We start from the raw sequence: 22,433 nt of genomic DNA, 5'->3' as shown, positions 1-22,433 counted from the left end.
GTATTAGCCAGGACATACAACAGCGGTGGTCCTACCCACTCCACTGCTGGCGTGAATGGCAAACTGACCTAGCGGCTTCGCTGAGCAAATTCGGCACTGTCTAACAAAACCCAAAATGGTCATACCCCGTGACACAGGTAAAGCTTACAGACATGATGCTCAGGGAAAGAACCCATTGATAAAACCACAGATATTACATGGTTCCACTTCTATGAAATATCCAGATAGACCCGTCCGTAGACACAGGAAATGACTGGTTGCCAAGGGCTGGGAGGGGAGAAGATGAAAAGAGGAACAACTGCTAAAGGAGCTAGGATTTTCTTTTGGGATGACAAAAACATTCTGGAATGAGATAGAGGTGATGGTCACGCAACTTTGTGAATATATTAACAACCACTAAATTGTGTATTTTTAAAATGTTACATTTACAGACTGTGAAGCAAATCTCAATTAAAAACAAAACAAAACAAATGTGTGGGAAATATCAGAAAGGGAGACAGAACGTAAAGACTGCTAACTCTGGGAAACGAACTAGGGGTGGTAGAAGGGGAGGAGGGCGGGGGGTGGGAGTGAATGGGTGACGGGCACTGGGGGTTATTCTGTATGTTAGTAAATTGAACACCAATAAAAAATAAATAAAAAAATAAATAAAAACAAAACAAAACAAAACAAAACAAACAAACAAACAAAAACCTGGGCAGCCCGGGTGGCTCAGCAGTTTAGCGCCGCCTTCAGCCCAGGGTGTGATCCAGAGACTCGGGATCGAGTCCCATGTCAGGCTCCCTTCATGGGGCCTGCTTCTCCCTCTGCCTGTGTCTCTGCCTCCCTCTCTCCCTCTCTCTCTCTCTCTCCCCCCGTCTCTCATGAATAAATAAATAAAATCTTTAAACCCTAAAACCCAGCAGTTGTACTTTTGGGCATACAGGTGACCCTTGAACAACCTGGCTTTGAACTGCATGGGTCCACTTATATGCGGTTTTTAGATAAATACAGCACAGTACCATGAATGTATTTTCTCTTCCTTATGGTTTTCAAGTTTTTGCTTAAATTCCATTCTTTATGGCTTTCTTAATAACATTTTCTTTTCTATAGCTGACTTTATTATAAGGATCTAGTATATAATACATACAACATACAAAATGTGTGTTAATTGACTTTATGTTTTCAGAAAGGCTTGTGGTCAACAGTAGGCTATGAGTAGTCAAGCTTTCAGGGAATCAAAAGTCATGCACAGACTTTTCAACTCCAGGGGGCTCTGTGCCGAACCCATGTCGTTCCAAGGTCAACTGAATATTCTGGTAGTAAGCACATTATAGCCTGTGGACAACTTTGCAAATAAAGTTTTGTTGGCACACAGCCATGCCCACCCATATCTGTACTGACCATGGCCACTTTTGCAATACCAGGGCAGAGTGGAGTTGTACTGACCCAATGTGGTATAAATTCTTTCCTGTAACTTTAAAAATTCTTCAAAAAAATAAAAAATAAAAAAAATAAAAATAAAAAAAATAAAATTCTTCAAAAATAATTTTTTTTGAGGGGCACCTGGGTGGCTCAGTAGTTGGACGTCTGCCTTTGGCTTGGGTCCTGATTCCAGGACCCTGGGATTGAGTCCCACACCAGGCTCCCTGCTTCTCCCTCTGTCTGTGTCTCTCACGAATAAATAAAAAATATATATTAAAAAATTTTGTTGAAACACTGTGGCTGACCTCTGAGCTGTAGAAGCCTGGTAGTTTCCTTTTGGGGGCCTGTGGAAAATTGGCAAGGCTGAGTAGTCCCTTACCTGTTGGCTGCAGAGGTCACCCAGGAAGAACTGCACCCGGGGATTATCAAACCCTTGCCGCATATCAAATACATTGACAGTGTAGCCTCTCGCCAGCAACTGCTCCACCATGTGCTGCCCCAGGAATCCAGAGCCTCCGATCACTGTGCACTTACTGGCCTGCAGAGAGAAAGAGGTGGTAGGTGGTATGTGAGAATTGGAAGCTAAAAAGAGCCTGGACTCACATCTTCGTGAGCCACCATGATGGCACGTCCATCTGTTTGTTTGCAATTCTTCTTCCATCCAGTTGGATGGTTTATATAATTCTGGTGTTCTATTGCCAGTGGCACCCTCCTCTCCTGGGATCAGTTGAGGAAAGAGAGATAGCAAATGATACTTAAATAGACTGTGGCTGGACTGGATGATCTGATATGTGCATGCTGAGTGTTTAACAAAAGGAGCAGGAGGCATCTTTGAAAAAATGAAACTACCAATGATCAAAACTGGTCAATGCAAAAAACCCAAAAGTGTTACCTTCTTGCTCCTAATAATAAATCCCTGGGCATTTTTAAGGCAAAACAAACAGAAACCCAACAAAACCCAACACAACATGCCACCTCCTCAATTGACAATATACATTTAAAATATCAGAAAGAAGAAAGCAAAGTCTCTATACTTTCAGGAGAAAGTCGGCCTCTTTTCTTCCCCAACCATTACAGGGCTGGCCTGTGTGCCTTTAGGCTTGTCACCTACCCCCTTCCTGCCTTAGCATATCCAAGACTGTTGCTGACTGATGGGCTCTCCTGGAGGGGTTGCAGGGAGGATCAGTAAACTATTAATCACCCAGGCCCAGGGATTTGCTTTCCCTTCTCTGAGCAAGTTGAGGCATCAGGGAAGAGCTATGGTGTTTGCATTTCAGCTTTTTGCATTTCAGCAACATGTGCACTTTCTTGGCTAAATTCTAAATCTGGCAACTGGGGATAATGGAAGGACAGAGCACCAGATGCAGGCACTTCAATATTCTGACACCAGGGAGGAAATGCAAAACCGTGTCTGTTGTATACTGAATAAGCTGGCTACAAGTATCTCCAAAGGAGACCTGTGATATCCCTCCCTCCCTGGGGTCTAAAACTATATCTGGGCTTCCTGAAGATAACAAAGCCCCATTTTCCCTAAGCTTATGTACAGTCAACCAAAGTTGGGAATGTGGAAACTGAAGATGTTAGAGAAATTCTGTTCCTGATTAGAAAAGAAACCAGCAATCCTCCTATTTATTCCTTAAATATCTATACAATTGGGATATGCAGGAGATCAGGAGGTGCCAGGGCCCCTTCTACAGATTCACCCCTTCCAACCCGGTGTCCCAACTAGACTGGCATTTTTTTTTTTTTTAGACTGGCATTTTTACTGGAGTCTGCCAGGCCACTGGAGATGGCTCTGGAGCTTTGGCATCATTTGTTCAGGCATGCATAATCTACTGACATAATGAGGCTCACCATTCTACTTCCCCCACCAAATAATCTCTTCAACCCATTTCTGTCTAGGTTTTGTTTTGATTACTCCCATATACATGTAATCAAACCATGCTAAATGATTTGCACCTTGACTGAAATTTCCCAGGACACAGGCAAATTAAATCTGCAAATTCCATTTGATCTTTGTTTGGTCTAGCCCTTCTCCTTTCCCCCAAGTCAGCTACACAGGCAAATAGGGTTTATTATTATTATTATTAATGAGAGACACAGACGTAGGCAGAGGGAGAAGCAGACTCCATTCAGGGAGCCTGGTGCGGGACTCGATCCTGGGACCTCGGGATCACGCCCTGAGCCAAAGGCAGATACTCAACCACTAAGCCACCTAGCCATCCGCAAATGCAGTTTTTAAAAAGAGCTCTAAGCCTTTCTGCTCCCCAGATTGATTTTTCATGGTTTGGTAAAAGTTTGCCTGAATCCAGAGGTTCAGACTAGACATGTTTAGATAGTATCCCAAAGGATTTCAGATTCTCTTGTTTATGTTATCTGGCATCTCTAGTTACAGTTGTTTCAAAGTTTGGTAGTCTAATTAAAAAAAATCATATAATCTTTCTATTATGTCCAGTGCAATTTCATTTCATGATTTTAAATGTGGGAAATCCTTTTATTTATTTGAGAGACAAGGAGTGCCTGTGTGCAAGCATAGGGCCAGAGGATAGGGGGGAGGGAGAAAGAGAATCCCCAAGCAGAGTCCTCACTGAAAGCAGAGCCCAAGTCGGGGCTTGATCCCAGGACCCTGAGATCCTGACCTGAGCCGAAATCAAGAGTTGGATGCTTAATTAACGAGCCACCCAGGCACCCAAAAGCCGGCAATCCTTAAATCTTCTCTTTGACAGAGTGGTGTGGATTTTATTATACTGAAATGTGGTACCAATATTGCTTGGAACAAGCAGGCCAATGGCTAGTACACAGAGTTTTTTAATGATGAGAACTTAACTGGCATTTGCCCCAGAGAAGTCAGGTATGTGATGGGACAGTGTCTTTTATCACACCTGTAACACTATATGGTTAGAGATCATGTGAAATAACTACTTGCTTTTTGTGGCCCTGAAAGATGATGCAGAGGAAGTGGGCACAGCAGACAAGAAGGAATATGTACTAACAAGTAAAAATAAAACTCCAAACTGAAAACAGGTGGTGAGACTCAAGAATGGGTGACTGAGGGGAGTTATAAAATCAGCATCTTGGAGAGTTTTAAGAATAGAAAAGAAAGCCATCCAAATGATTTTAATTGCAATATGATCTTGAGCTAAGAGAAGGGTCTAGCCTGGCTAGACCTGGGCTTCTTTTAACCTGATCTGTTTTTCTTTGTCGCTAGCAGCAGGCCTCTTTTCAGAGAAGTCTTACACAGAACATATTATGAGGTAAGATGAAAGTGTTGTTTATATTTTAGTAGTTTATAACTAAATTTATAGTTTAGTTATAAACTATAAGCACCTGCTTTCAGCACAGGGTATGATCCTGGGGTCCTGGGATCGAGTCCTGCATCGAACTCCCCACGGGGAGCCTGGTTCTTCCTCTGCCTATGTCTCTGCCATTCTCTCTCTGTGTCTCATAAATAAACAAAATATTTAAGAAAAATTTATAACTTCTCCTGAAGTCAGTTGATGAGAAAGAACTCCACTGATACAATCATTGAAATCTACATTTTCTGGGGGGCAACTAGACTGTCACATAAATGTTCAACTACAGACGCACAGAGGAGGCTTTACTCTGAATAACGCACCAAGACCAGGGTGATCTGGTGGCCCAGGGAACCTCCTGGGCATTGTTAATTTATTAACATTTCCTATAAATACACTTGACCTTGGTGTGATTTCATTTCTGCACTGTTAGCATTCATTAAATGTGACTCAAAGAATCAAGCCCAACATCCACAGATGTCCACAAAGAACCTCCAGGGGGCCCGATGATTTCTGAAAAGTCCTTTCTGACACTTGCAACACTAGATCTTAGGAGTCCTGCCTACTGCCATTATGATTACTGGGGAAGCCTTCTGCTAAGCCTAGCTTAGTGTCCTGGAGGCCACATGAAGGCAAACCGAGGCACCTAGCTGACAGCCAGCAGTTACTGCCAGGCATGTGAGTGAGGCTGTGTGGAACACACACCTCAGGGAGTCCCCATGACTGCATGTGTGTGGGGCAGGGGAGATCATCCAAGGATCCCCAAGCTGGGCCCAGCCCGAATCACAGAATCATGACCAAAGAAATGGATGTTGTTGTAAACCATTATGCTCTGATATTGCCACACAACAACAAGTAACTGATAGCTTAAATAAATATATGTATCTTATATAAAAAGTCAACGTCAACTGATGTAATAAATGTGCCAAATACAATTTTTGACCACAGCTAGTATCAATGGTTTGCTGGTGTAGATGCACTTGACTTTCCCCTTATCTGGTTTTGGTTGACCTTCTTTGTGTCAGTACTCACATTTGGAAGGCCTTCTGTCAAATGTGTCCGTGTGACCTGGTCTCTCATTGGCTCACCAAAGGCTTGTTCCATTTCAGCTCCAAATATGGTTATGTTTGCAATGAAGGTTTCTCTTCAGAAAGACATATTTAGAGAGAGACATTTATGTTATATAAAATGAAATATCTTTTAGGTTTTCATGTTTTTGTGTGGTTGCCATTCCCGTTGAGTTCTGACAAAGACCTGAACCATAGCTGTAGCTGTTAAATGAAGCCCTCCACTTAACGCTCCTGTGACATGCTTCTCTCTGATGCAAGGGTGTAACTGGGCCCAGAACTCACTTCACAGTTGGATTAGAGGCAGAGTGGGAAGCGAATCAAATGACCTCATTCATCATTTACCACAAAAGGAAAACCTGTGGCACTATAGCTTTTTCCATGGCACTTGCATGCTCTAATCGTGTTCTTTCTGTTGTGTTGATCATCATCACATCGTGGAGGTGCAATGGGAAAATGGACACACCTACGGAGTCCTGGATTCTGGTGCCAGTCCCACTGCAAACTAGGTAAATCTGTTCAGGTCCTGTCTCTCCTGCAGCTGAGTGTCCCCATGACTAAAATGGACTAAGTGCTAATCCCCACAATACTAGGGCAGGGGGTGCTGGGAGTGGAAGGGTGTAATAGGAGACAGAGCTCTTCTTGGTGAAATTAAAGCCACCGTAACTACATGTGCAAGAATTTGGTGTCTGGGGCCATCAGAAACCCTCAGCAGGTGGTCTGGGTAGTGTGGTGACCGTGCACTTCACAACTGGGAGACAGTGAAGCCTATCAGCTGACACAGACCCACAACGCTGAACAGAAGAGCAGTTTATAAGAGAAGCTTTTGTAATGGCCCTTAGGATATGCTCCTCTCTTCACTCACCCATAGTACTGACTCACAAACAAAAAGCAGCGTTCAAGTCTGGGTTAGACATACTTGGTCTTAAAACTGTTTTCTTCATAGTGGTCTACGTACTTAAGTCATGGATCTCCTAATATCTGGAGATGGTGAAATATGGGACAAAGAAAACAGTGTAACTGCTTGCAAAAAGCTACATTTAGAGAATGATCATAATGGAAGTTATCAGGAAAATGTATTCCAAAACTTCACTTTTCATGGACCTTTTCAGATGCATATTATGAATAAGCAAAGTTGACTTGTACTTCTAGGCCTATCCCATCCCTCCCTCCATCTCATAATCCTCTTTATGTTGGCAAGAGGCCCTGTCACTTGCTCACTCTAAACAGATATGACTGATAAGCTTTAACCCATTTGGCTCAATGTGTATCAGATGGGGAAGGAGGATTTGGGCACTTTTGGGCACTTGTAAACAACTCTCAGAGCTCTGCCTGTCTTGCTTACCACTGTATTTTGGCGTGAAGCACAGGGCCTGGTCCAAAGCAGACACTCATATCCACTGGACTCAGGAGTACATGCACATGCAGATCACCTTCTGCTCTCTATCACACAGACACCCAATTAAGATGCAGGAGCTTCACTGGGGGAGAATGGGTTGATTATATTTTGGCAGTGCTACCCTCACAAACACCCACTGCTGGCTTCTAACTCTATTTCCCAGATACTTGAAGAAGCATGAGAAAATGAGAGGATAGATGGCATTGGGAGTGATGTAGCCATGAGCCAATGAACACCTGGAGCCATCAGGAGCTGGGAGAGGCAAGGAAGGCCCTCTTAGAGCCTGCAGAGGGAGCATGGCCCTGCAGACACCCTCATTTCAGACTTCTGGCCTCCAGAACTGGGAGAGAGGAAATTTCCGCTGTTTTAAGCCACTAAGTTCGTGGTCGTTTGTTACAGCAGCCACAGGAAATCAAAATGAATATTCTTTGCACTTCTAAAATCCTAACAGCATAGTTGCCAATCCCACAGCCCCTGTACTACTAGAAAAGCAAGAAGCTTTTAAGCTTATTCCCCTACTTGATCTCTAGGGGAAGATCTAAGAGGTGAAAGAAGAAACTCATTTTGCTGCCATTATCCATACCGTTCAAACAGTGCTCACCGAATCCTCAGCAAACCAGCCTCCTGTGGAAACAAAAACAAAATCAAATCTACTTTGTCTCAAATTATATACAAATTATTTTATTTTATTTTTTTATATACAAATTATTTTAAAGTCTGTATATATACTATGAGCCAGTTCAGAATGTTGGTGATACTTTAGTTGTCTTTAGGGACCAGGGTACCCAAGACTAGCTCAGGAAATGTGTTGGATTCCCCTGGTAACCCCCTGAGCCTAAATCTGCCATATGATATTCCCTCAGATAAAAATGAACACCAAGAATAGTCTGATTGTAGACATTTCTTCAAAAAAAGATATACTTTACAGATGGCCAATGAGCCGACAAAAAGATGCTCAATATCACTAATGATTAGGGAAATGCAAATCGAACCCAAGTGAGGTTCTATCTCACACCCTTTAGAACGGCTATTATCAAAAACAAAACAAAACAAAACAAAACAAAAAAAAACCCAGAAAACAGAAAATGACAGGTGCTGACGAGGCTGTGGAGAAACTGGAAGCCTTGAGCACCACTGCTGGGACTGTGAGATGGTGCAACGGCTGGGGGAGACAGCATGTGGTTCCTCAAAGAATGAAACATAGAATTACCATAGGATCAAGGAATTCCATGTCTGGGTATATAGTCCAAGAAATTGAGAACAGGAATTTGAACAGATATTTGTACATACTTGTTCATTGGCACCACTATTTACAATAGCCAAAAGGCAGAAGTAACCCAAGTGTCCATCAATGGACGAATAAACAAAATGCAATATTATTCTGCCTTGAAAAGGAAGGAAATTCTGGCAACTGTGGAATGGGAGAAAACATCTGCAAACCACATATCTAGTAAGGGTTTAAAAAATGGGCTAAGGACTTGAATAGACATCTCTCTAAAGAAGATATATAAATGATCAACAGGTAAAGGAAAAAATACTCAGTGTCACTAATCATTAGGGAAAGGCAAATCAAAGCCATAATGATATCACCTCATTCCTGTCAAGAGGGCTGTTATCAAAAAGTCAAAAGGTAAGTGTGGGTGAGGATGTGGAGAAATTAGAAGACTTGCCCACTGTTGGAAGGAATGCAAAATGGTACAGCTCCAATGGAATATGGTATAAAAGATCCTCAAAGAGGGCCTGGGTGGCTCAGGGGTTGAGCATCTGCCTTCAGCTAAGGTCCTGGTCCTGGGATCTCGGGGTCCTGGGATTGAGTCCTGCATCAGGCTCCCTGCTCAGTGGGGAGTCTGCTGTCTCCCTCTATGTCTCTGCCTCTCTCTGTGTGTCTCTCATGAATAAATTAAAAATAGAACTACCATATGATTTAGTAATTCTACTCCTGGGTATATATATCCAAAGAATTGAAACCAGGATCTTGAAGAGATAGACATTAGCCTTCCTATGCTCATTACAGCACTATTCACAACAGCCAAGATGGAAACAACCTAAATATTCATTGACAGGTAAATGGATAAAGAAAATGTGGTGTAACCATACAATGGAATACTATTCAGGCTTAAAAAGGCAGGAAATTCTAGAATATGCAACAGCATGGATGAACTTTGAAGACATTACGCTAAGTGAAAGAAGCCAGTCATAGAAAGAATTAGTATATGTTCTACTTATATGAGGTATCAAAAATAGTCAAATTCAAAGATTCAAAGAGGAGAATGGTGGTTGCCAGGGGTTGGGGAAGGGGGGCAGTGTGGAGTTACTGATCGATGGGCATAAAGTTTTAGTTTAGCAAGGTAAGTAAGCTCTAGAGATCTGTTGCACAACTCTGTACCTATAGTCAACAATATATTGCACATTCAAACATTTGTTAAGAGGGTAGATCTCAAGTGCAGTGCTCTTATCACAATTAAAAAAATGAAAAAAGGCAGGAAATTGACACACTACGACATAGATGAACCTTGAAGACAGTATGCTAGATGAAATCAGCTACTCACAAAAGGACAAATACCATATGGTTCTACTTATATAAGGTATTTATAGTAGCCATAATCATACACCTAGAAAGTAGAATGGTGGGTGCCAGGGGCTGGGAGGAGGGGGGGAATTGGGGAGTTAGTGTTTGGTTGGTATAGTTTCAGTTCTACAAGATAAAGAGTTCTGGAGATGGATGGTGGTGATGATTGCACAACAACGTGAAATGTATTTGATGCCACCCACTGTCCTCTTGAAAATGGGTTCAGGGACGCCTGGGTAGCTCAGCGGTTTGGCGCCTGCCTTCGGCCCAAGGTATGATCCTGGAGACCCGGGATTGAGTCCCACATCAGGCTCCCTGCATGGAGCCTGCTTCTCTCTCTCTGCCTCTCTCTCTCTCTCTCTCTCATAAATAAATAAATAAAATCTTAAAAAAAAGAAAAAAGAAAATGGGTTCAGAATAGCTCTGAATGGGAAGACTCCAAAGAGCAACACTCAGGGGGCTGAGATTGTTAAGGTTCACATACCAGAATCCTCAAGTCTTTGTCCTTTACAGAGTTACGTCTTTGAATCTATTAAAAACCAGTATGTATGCCTTCCGTACACACAGGGACAAAGCCTTAAACTAAGAAAAAAAAAGTCTAGGAAGAGACCAAATGAGCCCAATCTCCTCCTTCCTGCTGGGGCAAGTCCCCAAAAACTGAGTCCTGGAGTCAGAAGGAAGGGACAGTCTGTCCGCTTCAAACCGGATAGAAAGACAAGTGTTTCCTCCTTTGAAAACATGGGAGATCAGCTTCTTTGTAAAGATGAAATGCAGAGCAATTCAGAAGGGTTGTGTTAGGGTACACAGGGGTAGTTGGGGCCCTGCCTGTTGTCTTCCATGGAGTCCGTGCTAGAAACTAAGATGTGGCTAACCACGAGCTCATCACTCTAGTCTGTGGATGGACAACGCCTGTGTGCACAAGAAAATGGCAAACAGAAATCAAGGCAAAAGGTATCTGGTTGTTTCTGTTAGGCATTCGCCTCTATGCTTGTCTATTTTTAGGATACAGAAAGGCTCTGGCTTTGAGTTCATGGTGGCCCCTGAGAAAACCATCAGTAGGCCTGCAAGTTTTAGCTTGTGCTGTTCCCTCCACCTGGAATATCTTCCTTCTCCTTGTTGAGTTCCTGAAACAAGCCCCAAAGGCAAAAGGGAAGCTGCAACTTGTAAAGGAGCCCTTGAGTGTTACTCACTCACCGAATGCTGGCCATTGCCAAGCTGAAAATGCACAGGACACAGTGCCACACTCGCGGGAGCCCACCACAACCCATGGGAGACAGACTTAGCGGAGAACGGCGGCAGCGCTTCTGAGCCCTGATGAAGGTAAACCCAGAGCAGGGAGGCTGGCCCGAGGTGATCCCTGAGCCAAGTTCTCGAGGCCAGGGAGGAGTGGGTCAAACACAGCGGTTGGGTATCCTAAAAGACATTCCACGGCCAGGGATGGGAAGGACATGGGGATGACACAGAGGCAGCACGTTCTGGCAACTGTGACAACTTGTGTCACAATGAGTGTGGAGTGAGATGGGGAGCAGAGAGAAGAATGTGAAGGGACTGTGTGTCAGGTTAAGGGGTTACACTAAGAGGAGATGGGGGAGCCCCAGGAAGTTGTAAGCAGAGTGAGTGTTAAGAGCAGAAGCATCACTCTGGCTGCGGTGTGGAGGAAGGATGTTACCCAAGTCTGAGTCTTTGGGCATGCCGGGCAGGGGAAAGAACACATTGAAGAAGAGAAATCATACTGCTTGGAAAGCTGCTAAAGGTCAGGTCCCTTCACATCTAAGCATAGGAGACCATCAAGCTCCCCAAAGCACCCAGTGAGGTCTCACTCAACAAAGGAGAAACTCAGGCTCACAGAGGTCAACTGACTTGCTGACAGTCCTGCAGATGTTACACAGCCAAGGCTGGACTTGCGGTTGTTCCTTCCACTCTGCCAGGCTGCCACCCCACACACTGACTGGGAAACAGGCTGTGGAGAGACCCGATGTGTAGAGACCAGCAGACACAAAACTGCGCAGGAGGCTCAGGTGCCAGGCTGAGTCTGGACTTTATTGAGGGGTCACAGGAAGCCTCTGAAGGTTTAAGGGCAGGGGAGGGTGACCTGACCAGAGCTGTTCACCAGCAAGATCAACCTGGTGAAGCGGGTAGACTAGACAGGTGAGAGGCAGGCACAGGGAGATTGTTCAGCAGTCATTCCATGAAGCCTTACTGAGCACCTACTACATGCCCCTCACCGTTCCAGGTACTGGAGGCCCAGCACTGAACAAAACAAAGATGCCTGCCTTCATAGAGGTTACCTGCTAGTGGATGAGCAACAAGAAAATAAGTAAGTACCACGGGAAAACAGCAGAGCAAGCTACAGGACTCCAGCATGCTGGGGGCTATGGTGCTGAATCGGGTGCTTAGGGTGGTTCAGAGAAGGTGACAGCAGAGCGAAGACCTAAGGGAGGGAGAAGAGAGGAGAGGAGCAAGCAGGCGGGGGGGGGGGGGCTGGAGCAAACATTCCAAGGTTGGAGTGTGCTGGAGGGCTTGAGGCCCAGCAAGGAGCCTTGTCTCCCAGCTGGCGGAGCCTGGGGAAAGGAGGGGCCTCATCCTGCCAAGCCTTGCAGACCACAGGGAGAACTCTGGCCCGTAGGTAGTTGGGGGGCTGCCGACAAAGGCCTGAGCTGGAAGAGGAGCAGCAGAGCTGGCCAAGAGAAAAGGAATGGTACCTGAGTGGGAGAATTGTGGGAACTTGGAGGGTGGGTAATGGGAGGGACAGGAAAGAGCCAAATATGACTGAGTGGTTGTGGACCTGGTTCATGCTGTAAGAGGAAGGGTTAGGATTAGATAAAGGGCAGAAGGTCAGCAAACACTTTCACTTAATGGACGCTAATATAGTTCAGGCCTTTCTCAGCCAAGCATACATGAAACCACCAGCTTTTCTTTGAAAAAAAATTGACAAAACTGATAAACCTCTGGCAAGACTCATCAAAAAAAAAAAAAAGAGAGAGACCCCAAATAAGCAAAACAACTAACGAAAGAGAAATAACAACCAATGCCAGAGAAATACCAACAACTATAACAGAATATTATGACAACCTATATGCCAACAAACTGGACAAGTCAGAAGAAATGGATAAATTCCTAGAAGCATATAACCTACCAAAACTAAAGCAGGGAGAATTAGAAAATTGGAACAGACCAATCACCAGCAATGAAATTGGATCAGTAATAAAAAAAACTCCCAACAAACTAAAGTCCAGGACCCGACAGCTTTACTGGCAAATGCTACTTATTCTTCTCAAGTTATTCCAAAAAATACAAGAGGAAGGAAAACCCCAAATTCATCCTATGAAGTCAGTATCACCCTGATACTAAAACCAGATGACACCAGAGAAAGAGAACCACAGGCCAACATCTCTTACAAATATAGATGCAAAAAATCCTCAAGAAAACCTTAGCAAACGGAATCGAACAATAAATGAAAAAAAATACACCACAATCAAGTGGGATTTATTCTTGGGATGCAAGAGTGGTTCCATATTTGCAGGTCAATGAATGTGATATATCACATCAGTAAGAGAAAGGATAGGTGGCTCAATGGTGGAGCATCTGCCTTTGGCTAAGGTCGTGATCCCGGGGTCCTGGGATCGAGTCCCACATCGGCCTCCCTGCAGGGAGCCTGCTTCTCCCTCTGCCTATGTCTCTGCCTCTCTCTCTGTCTTTCATGAATAGATCAATAAAATCTTAAAAAAATAAGAGAAAGGATAAAAACTATATGATTATTTCAATAGATGTAGAAAAAGCATTTGACAAAGTACAACACCCGTTCATGATAAAAACCCTCAACAAAGTATGTCTTGAGAGAACATACCTCAATGTAAAAAGGGCCTTGTATGGAAAGTCCACAGCTAACATCACACTAAATAGGGAAAAGCAGAGAGCTTTTCCCCTAAGGTCAGGAGCAAGAAAACAAGGATGTCCACTCTCACCACTTTATTCAAGATACTACTAGAAATCCTAGCCACAGCAATTAGATAACATATATAAATAATAGGCATCCAAACTGGTAAAGAAGTAAAATTCTCACTATTTGCAGATGACAGGATACTAGATATAGAAAACCCTAAAGACTCCACAAAAAAACCTGATAAATGAAATTAGTAAAGTCGCAGGATACAATATCAATGTACAAAACTATCTGCTGCATTCCTACACACTAATAATGAAGCAGCAGAAAGTGAAATTAATAAAACTATCCTATCTACAACTGCACCAAAACAATACAATATCTAGGAATATACTTAGCCAAAAAGGTGAAAGAGCTGTATTCTAAAAACTATAAAACAGTGATGAAAGAAATTCAAGATAATGCAAAGACTGGAAAGACATTCCATTCTTGTGGGTAGGAGGAACAAATATTGTTAAAATGTCCATACTACCCAAAAGCAATCTACACATTTAATGCAATCCCTATCAAAATACCGAAGGCATTTTTCACAGAGCTGGAACAAACAACCCTAAAATTTTTATGGAACCACGAAAGACCTCGAATAGCTACAGTAATCTTGAAAAAGAAAAACAAAATTGGAGGTGTCACAATCTCAGATTTCAAGTTATATTACAAAGCAGTAGTAATTAAAACAGTATGGTACTTACATAAAAATAGACACAGAGATCCATAAAACAGAATAGAAAACCCAGAAATAAACCCACAACTATGTGGATCTTCGAGAAAGCAGGAAAAAATATTCAATGGGAAAAAGTCTCTTCAACAAATGTTATTGGGAAAGCTGGACAGCCTCATGCAAAAGATTGAAACTGGACCACACTTCTTACACTATGTAGAAAAATAAACTCAAAATTTGGATTAAAGACCTAAATGCATGACCTGAAACCCCAAAAATCCTTGAAGAGAGCACCAACAGTAATATTTCTGACTTCAGCTATAGCAACATTTTTCTACATGTCTCCTGAAGCAAGGGAAACAAAAGCAAAAATAAACTATCGAGACTACATCAAAACACCAAGTTTCTAGAAACAACCAACAAACAGCAAAGGAAACAATCAACAAAACTAAAAGGAAATCTACAGAATGGGAGAAGATATTTGCAAATGACGTATCTGATAAAGGGCTAGTATCCACAAATATATAAAGAACTAATACAACGTAAGCACCCCAAAACAAATAAACTAATTAAAAAATTGGCTGAAGACATAAACATATATTTCTTCAAAGAAGACATTCAGATGGCCAACAGATACATGAAAAGATGCTCAACATCACTCATCACTAGGGAAATGCAAATAAAAACTACAATGAGACATCCCCTCAGCTGCCAGAATGGCGAAAATCAACAACACAAAAAATAGCAGGTGCTGGCAAGGATGTGGAGAAAGGGGAACCGTCTCCCGGTGTTGGTGCGAATGCAACCTGTGCAGCCACTGCGTAAAACAGTATGGAGGTTCGTCAAAAAATTGAAAATAGAACTACTCTCATGATCTAGTAATTGCACTACTGTTACTCAAAGAACACAAATACAAATTCAAAGGGATACATGCACACTGATGTTTGTAGCAGCATTGTTCATGATAGCTAAGATATGCAAGCAGCCCAAGTGTCCATCAACAGATGAGTGGATAAAGGAGATGTGGGGTGTGTGTGTATGTGTGTGCGTGTGTGGGGAATACCATCCAGCCATAAAAAATGAAACCTTGCCATTTGCATTGACATGGATGGGGCTAGAGAATATTATGGCAAGTGAAATGTCAGAGAAAGACAAATACCATATGATTTCATTCATATGTAGAATTTAAGAAACAAAATAAATGAACATGGGGGGGGGGTGAAGAGAGGCCAACCAAGAAACAGACTCTTAACTACAGAGAACACACTGATGGTGACCAGAGGGGAGGTGGGGGGGGAATACGTTACATTGGTGATGGGAAATAAAGACTGCACTTATCATGATTAAAGAAAACAAAAGAAATTTAACAGAGTTTTATAAAAGAACAGTCTCCAGGCACCCCTCACACTTTCAAAACTCTTGTGTGACTTTGCTCAGTGTCTCCGCCCGAGTGGGTGTCAAAAAGTACATTTTGATGACCTCTCCCCTCATGCTCAGTCATATCTGTTTCACTCCCTCAAAACTCCCCCTCAAAGGGAGAGCCTCAGCGGGATTCGGTTTCTAAGTCGCAGCTGTCCACACCTCCTCGACACTCCCATTCCCTTCTCTGGCTCTGCTGTCCCTTGAGCACAGTCTCTGCTCTGACCCTCAAGGTCACGGTCTTCTCTGGCCCCTCTTTCCAAATTCAGTCTTAAGCCAGACCAGAAAGCCCCCAACCGGAAGGCCCCACCCAGCCCCCTACCCTCCCACCCAGTAGCGGATAGAAGGCAGCCTCCGAGGGTGAGGTCGTGACCCTTACCCGTCCGTAGGCGACCCCCCGGCCAGCCTCCGCGCGCCCTCAGCTTGCACCCAAAGGCCTCGGGCCGCTGGCGGTCACCCTTTTCTCCCCACCAGCATGAGCCGAGGATCGGCCGAGATGCCTCCGCCAAGGGGATTGGCTCAGCTCGGCGCCGGCTCAGCCAATCGGCGCTCACAATGTGATCCTGTCCAATGAGGCCAGGCCTCGGCTGTGAAAGCACAGCCCCCTTGCCCTGGGCCTGGCCTTTGTCCGCTTAGCCCCACCCACCACGGCTCCCCGCCAATGGGGAGCAGCGGCGGCGAGCGGGCTGCCAATGGGGAGCGGAGCCGCGCGCGCGGGGCGGTGGGAAAGGCGCCGAGTCAGTGTGTACGTCGGTTGCCGTAACAACGGTCCGCGGAGTCCATCGGCAATGGTGAGTGGGGGCCGCCCTTTGGTGCCCCGCGGCCAGGGGCTGAGCCCTTCTCAGGCTTCGTGTGGCCCTGCCGTCGCTCCCGCGCCGCTCTCGGCTTTGGAGTGCCCCTACTTCCTCTCGGCTAGTTCCCGGAAGGGTAGGGTAGAGACGTCGGCCGCCACCTGGGCCTGCGGTCCTGCGCCGCCTCCCCTTCGTTCAGTCTGCGCCCACCCATCCCTCGGGCGCGCGTGGCCTTCCCCTGCCAGCCCCCGCGTGACTGCCCCTGGTCAAAGAATACTCGGGTTACCCGCAGGCTCTGACCTCTCAGACCCTGACCTCCTGGTCGCTTCGTGCTACCAAAGTTTACCCACAGACCTGGGAGGAGGTTTATTATGTTTGATTGTTAACGTGCATTCTGAATAAATACAGGGATCTTTCGGGAGACGTTTTGATCTAATTAAAGTAGGCACAGACCTGCCTAGTGGATGGAATTTTATTATACACCTTAGCAAAGTAGTAATATTGGGCCAAATGTAGAAGTAATCACAAAGTTGGAGTACAGAGAGGAGGAATACTGCGAGCCAATGTTGTAAGGGCTTTTCTTGAATTAGGATCGCCAAATTCAAGGACAGCTGATCATCTGTACAGTTATCCACAGTCAGCTCCTTGGCTGGATCTCTTTGGGGATGATTTTCAATAAGAGATGTGCAAAGGAACACGGGATCTCCTTGCTTCTACAAAGAATAGGAAAAAAGAAGGAGGGATAGCGGTGCACGGAAAGATTGTTGTTTCAAGTAAAGCCCTGTTATCTCTCCTATTAAGCAAAGCTGTGGAATTGCTTGGTGTAAATATTTTATGTAAATATTTGTAACTATTTTATGTAAAATATGGATTGCATCACTTAATATCGTACTTCTGTGTTTGTAAAACACCTAAAGGCCTCTAACTTTAAGAAGGCAAGCATGGCATCATCTGCCCAACGAAAAAGGATGAGTCCTAAGCCGGAGCTGACTGAAGAGCAGAAACAGGAAATCCGGGAAGCTTTTGATCTCTTTGATGCTGATGGAACTGGGACCATAGACGTAAAGGAACTTAAGGCAAGCCCTTTACATTCCCACTGTACTGCCTTCCTTTCCTCTACTTCTTTCTCTTCTTTCCTTGTCACTGCTCTACCCCTTTTGCCCTCTTTTCCCTGCAAAAAGTTTTCCTGTTTTTCTCTTCTCCTGTCTTTATTTACCTCAAGTGTTATAAAATAAAATTGAGCACAAATATCAATCTGCATAACGCTATAGTGTTTCCCAGTCATTTTAACATGATTGTGTCAGATGCTGGCCTCATGCTCTCACTGTCATTTTTGTTCCTGCCAGGTTTTGATGTGCATATTGACATGATCCTGTTTTCATTGTAGGTGGCAATGAGGGCACTGGGCTTTGAACCCAAAAAAGAAGAGATCAAAAAAATGATAAGTGAAATCGATAAGGAAGGGACAGGAAAAATGAACTTTAGTGACTTCTTGACTGTGATGACTCAGAAAATGGTAAGTTACTAGGATAATCAGCCTATTTTCCACCCATATTGGTGAACAAATTTGAATCTAGATATAAAAATGTCTTCACTGAAGAAAGGTTAATACCAACTGGAGGGTTCTGCTGAAAAAGGGCAGTACTTATGACTGACAGGATGCTTAGGTTCTATCTGGCTCTCTTCAAGGCCACAGAATCACAGGAAAAGTCAGTTTACCCTTTGAGTAAGAGAACTGCTGTCACTCTTTTGTGATTATTTTTTTCCAACTGATGTGTTAACGTGCTGACCACAAGCAGTAAAACCTGTAAACACCAGCAATATTGCACTGCCTGACAATATGAAATGCCTATACTTTAAAGGTCAAAATTCTTTTCTCTCTCGTTTCTGATTCTGGGCGGCTCTAGCCTGAGGGCGGGTGACTTCTGACAGCTGTGTTTTCCACTACACTGGGAATTTGGCCTTTCAGCACTTTCATTTTTTTTCTTTTTTTCTGATTTTATTTTTTATTTTTTTATTTTTATTTTTTGGAGTTCGATTTGCCAACATATAGTATAACACCCAGTGCTCATCCCGCCAAGTGCCCCTCTCAGTGCCCATCACCCAGTCACCCCAACCCCCCGCCTACCGCCCCTTCCACTACCCCTGTTCATTTCCCAGAATTAGGTGTCTCTCATGTTTTGTCACCCTCACTGATATTTTCACTCATTTTCTCTCCTTTCCCTTTATTCCCTTTTGTTAACTTTTATATTCCCCAAGTGAATGAGACCATATAATGTTTGTCCTTTTCCAATTGACTTACTTCACTCAGCATAATACCCTCCAGTTCCATCCATGTTGAAGCAAATAGTGGGTATTTGTCGTTTCTAACGGCTGAGGAATATTCCATTGTATACATAGACCACATCTTGTCTATCCATCCATCTTTCGATGGATACCGAGGCTCCTTCCACAGTTTGGCTATTGTGGGCATTGCTGCTGTAAACATCGGGGTGCAGGTGTCCCAGCGTTTCACTGCATCCTTTCAGCACTTTCAAGGTTGAAGTCACCCATTCCCTAGTGCCTCACTTGTCCCCATTTTATTTTTTAAAATTTTATTTATTTATTCATGAGACACACACACACACACACACACACACACAGAGGCAGAGACACAGAGGGAGAAGCAGGCTCCATGCAGGATCAGGCCCTGGGCTGAAGGCGGCACTAAACCACTGAGCCACCGGGGCTGCCCACGTGTCCCCATTTTAAAGGATCCAGAGGATCAAGAAAGACTATAATATGTCACTTGAACAATCCACCTCACTCCCCTGAGTGTCCTCCCACCCAGGATGTATGTTTATGTTCCCCTTGGGCCATTACTTTTTTGATGGCTTTTGGCTCCTCTTTTGTGTGGCTTGTCTATGCTCAACTGGCCTGTGGAAAAGTAACTCCTTGTGTGTCTCAGGTCACAGGTCTATGCCTACTCTGATGATTCTTTAGCTTAGAAAACATCTAATCATACCTCTATATTTTTTGTCTGTATTAATTTAAGAGATCAGGAAGCCTAATGTTCTGTAACTACCTAGTAAAGCCATCCCACATTGAAGGTAGGTTCCCAAATTGCTCTGCTTAGAGTTCTTTTTTAAAATATTTTATTTAAATTCAATTTGCCAACATATAGTATAACACACAGTGCTCATCCCATCACATGCCCTCCTCAGTGCCTGTCACCCAGTTTCCTCATCTCCCTACCCTCCACCCCTTCTGCAACCCTTTCTTTGTTTCCCAGAGTTAGGAGTCTCTCATGGTGTGTCTTCCTAATATTTCCCCACTCAGTTTCAGAGGGGTTCTTTCTATCTTCAGCTTCCTTTCAGGAATTCCTGGAGTTTGAGTTCTTGGAGATTTCCTCTCTTCCTCTTTCAGAGTACCTGGGATCCCAGTAACTCTCTGTGATCTCATAACAAGTTAAATGCCCTCTCTTTCCTCCCTGCGTCTCCCTACCCCCTCCAAGAGGATCCCTCTTCCACCAGCTTAAGCAGTATATTTCCCCTAGCTTTAACTCTACCCTCTACTCCTTTTTCTCTTTGGTTTGTACAGAAAGAATGTTTTAAGTCACTCTTTTATATTTCCTTTTTAGCCTCCGTGTTGATAATAATGTCACTGAGTTTGTCCTCTTCTACCCTGGATGGTGTTTGATCCCTGTCATAAAGGCCATCATCAAGACCACGTAGAGGGGTTAGGTGCTACTGTGGCTGCTGCATGAGTAACTGCTCCTGTGTTTTCTCTTTACTTGTTAAGTCTGAGAAAGATACCAAAGAAGAAATTCTGAAAGCTTTCAAGCTCTTCGATGATGATGAAACTGGGAAGATATCATTCAAAAATCTAAAGCGTGTGGCCAAGGAGTTGGGTGAGAACCTCACTGACGAGGAGCTACAGGTTTGTGAAGCATCAGATTGGAACTCAATTCCTGATCAGAGCCCCTGTATGACTTTTCTGAGTTATATTTTCTCTAATGTGAGCCCCACTTTGAAGGAAACGTAGTGTTCTCTTGTCCCTCTGTTGACCACTTTATTTCCCCTTTGATAGCATGACAAACCTACGGGCTCTGCTCCCAGAAAAATGAACACTTGTACAATTTTTTAAAATATTTATTTATTTATTCATGAGAGACACACAGAGATTGAGAGAGAGAGAGGCAGGCAGAGACACAGGCAGAGGAAGAAGCAGGCTCCTTGCAAGGAGCCTGATGCGGGACTCAATCCCAGATCGTGGGATCAGTCCCTGAGCCTAAGGCAGACGCTCAACTGCTGAGCCCCCAGGGGTCCCATCACTTGTACAATTTTACTTACTATTTTAAGTTTTAGGAATCCCCGCGGTCAGGGTGATCTTCAGGTTCCCTTCTCAATGATATGTGTGTGTGTGTGTGTGTGTGTGTGTGTGTGTGTGAGACAAAGCATTGCTTGATTTTCAAATCACTTTTTGGGAACCAAGCTGTTACAAAAAGTGCACATTTGCATTGGGTGGACCACAACTATCTATTCATGTGACGTTAGAAAGACTATTGTCTAGTCATATTTGAGTTTCGTTTATGAATGAATCTAAGCTGAATCCTTATTGTCCTGCAGGAAATGATCGACGAAGCTGATCGTGATGGAGATGGAGAAGTCAATGAGCAGGAGTTCCTGCGCATCATGAAAAAGACCAGCCTTTACTGAGCTCAGTCTCTTGCTTTCCTGTTGTGTGAAACCTGGGTTCTGAGAACGTAAACTATTTTCTCCTACTGACCTCCCTGTTTAACTTTAGTAACAATCTTGAATATCTTTTAGGTATTTGACAGTCTTCTTTGACATTTCAGTTCTTTGTAAGGTGACCTGCTGATTGCTTTAATTCCCTGAAGCAAAACGAGAGCACACTAGGGTGGCAGAGGGGTCTTAAAGCTTTCACCCACCTGCATTTCTTTCTTGTATCACCTCACTATTGTCATACATTTCCACGTGTATACCACCACAGAACGACTTCTTAGACAAGCACATGTTGTACCCATGCCACCAGAAGCAGGGGGTGTTCCTTGATGTTTCTAGTTCTAACTGACACCTGAGTGCAGTTTTCTCTTTTATATAACCCAGTGAATTTACTCACTTGTATTTGGATGTGTGTTTGTGCTATTTGTCTTAAAAAATAAAGCCTTTCTTATTTTAAGCTTTTGTTCTCTATGGATGAGTTCTTTAGCCTTGGCTGTGAGTTAATCTTCTAAACCAGTATGTTGAAGGCAGCCCCGGAGATCCCAAACTCTTTCCCAGCCCATGGACAGAAGATGAAATTATCCCTTACTATTGATTTGAATTGTTTCTTGCCTTGGGAGTTTGTCAGGGTTAAAAATAGCAGTTTCCATTTCACCTCCACCTAAATGCTGCCTTAACAATAGTTTGGGCACAGCATGAGGCTGAGAGGCCTGTTGGTAATTTGTGCTTAAACAAATCAGGGAAAGTCAAATTGCTGTGACAGTAGGTTGACTGTAGCCGACCTCTGGCCAGTGTCTCAAAATTAAAGTCTCTGCCTGAGGCTGATGGTGGAGAACAAAGAGGGCCAAGGGGAGATGGAGAGAATTGGTTTCAAACTTTTGGGGAGCATCCTAATCCCAGGATAGGGTTGCCTGATTTAGCTAGTAAAGAGAACACCTAAGCCAATTTGAATTTCAGGTCAATTTTTTTAGCACAAGTATATCCCACTTGGACTTTCTGTTTATGCATTGTTGATCTGAAATTTAACTTTACTTGAGTTTCCTGTATTTCCAGTGGTAATCCCAAATGGGGAACAGGTAAAGAGGCATGACCCTCATCCCTGGACCCTGGCATCCTGGAGGACTTGGGCACCCTCCAACATTCGCCTGCAGGGGGATCATTCCCTG

The 22,433-nt window shown here is 43.8% G+C and overlaps 2 protein-coding genes across 5 annotated transcripts in view; one reads left to right on the top strand and one right to left on the bottom strand.

Moving 5' to 3' along the window:
- NSDHL (NAD(P) dependent steroid dehydrogenase-like) overlaps positions 1 to 16,275 on the bottom strand; it is a 33,717-nt gene extending 17,442 nt beyond the window's left edge. The window contains exons 1-5 of one of the 4 annotated variants that reach the window (XM_025460680.3): positions 16,132 to 16,275; positions 7,747 to 7,787; positions 7,110 to 7,245; positions 5,730 to 5,841; positions 1,784 to 1,942 (exon numbers count right to left, since the gene is read on the bottom strand). In XM_025460680.3, the coding sequence (XP_025316465.1) occupies positions 1,784 to 1,942; positions 5,730 to 5,801 (231 nt within the window). In that variant the 5' untranslated portion in view covers positions 5,802 to 5,841; positions 7,110 to 7,245; positions 7,747 to 7,787; positions 16,132 to 16,275. The remainder of the gene's footprint in view (positions 1 to 1,783; positions 1,943 to 5,729; positions 5,842 to 7,109; positions 7,246 to 7,746; positions 7,788 to 16,131) is intronic. The other 3 variants (XM_025460681.3, XM_025460677.3, XM_025460679.3) reach the window with 3 other exon arrangements.
- A 129-nt stretch (positions 16,276 to 16,404) lies between these two features.
- Positions 16,405 to 21,724, top strand: CETN2 (centrin 2). The gene is made up of 5 exons (XM_025460682.2): positions 16,405 to 16,543; positions 17,461 to 17,619; positions 17,931 to 18,059; positions 20,324 to 20,461; positions 21,151 to 21,724. Exons 1-5 carry the CDS (start codon positions 16,445 to 16,447, stop codon positions 21,238 to 21,240), a joined length of 615 nt encoding a protein of 204 aa, XP_025316467.1. The 5' UTR covers positions 16,405 to 16,444; the 3' UTR covers positions 21,241 to 21,724.
- The last annotated feature ends 709 nt before the right edge of the window (positions 21,725 to 22,433 follow it).

The sequence above is a fragment of the Canis lupus genome, chromosome X (genome assembly GCF_003254725.2).
Source record: "Canis lupus dingo isolate Sandy chromosome X, ASM325472v2, whole genome shotgun sequence".
Classification (NCBI taxonomy): domain Eukaryota; kingdom Metazoa; phylum Chordata; class Mammalia; order Carnivora; family Canidae; genus Canis; species Canis lupus.
The sequence above is the reverse complement of the archived record's forward strand: the minus strand, read 5'-3'. Positions and strand labels throughout refer to the sequence as shown.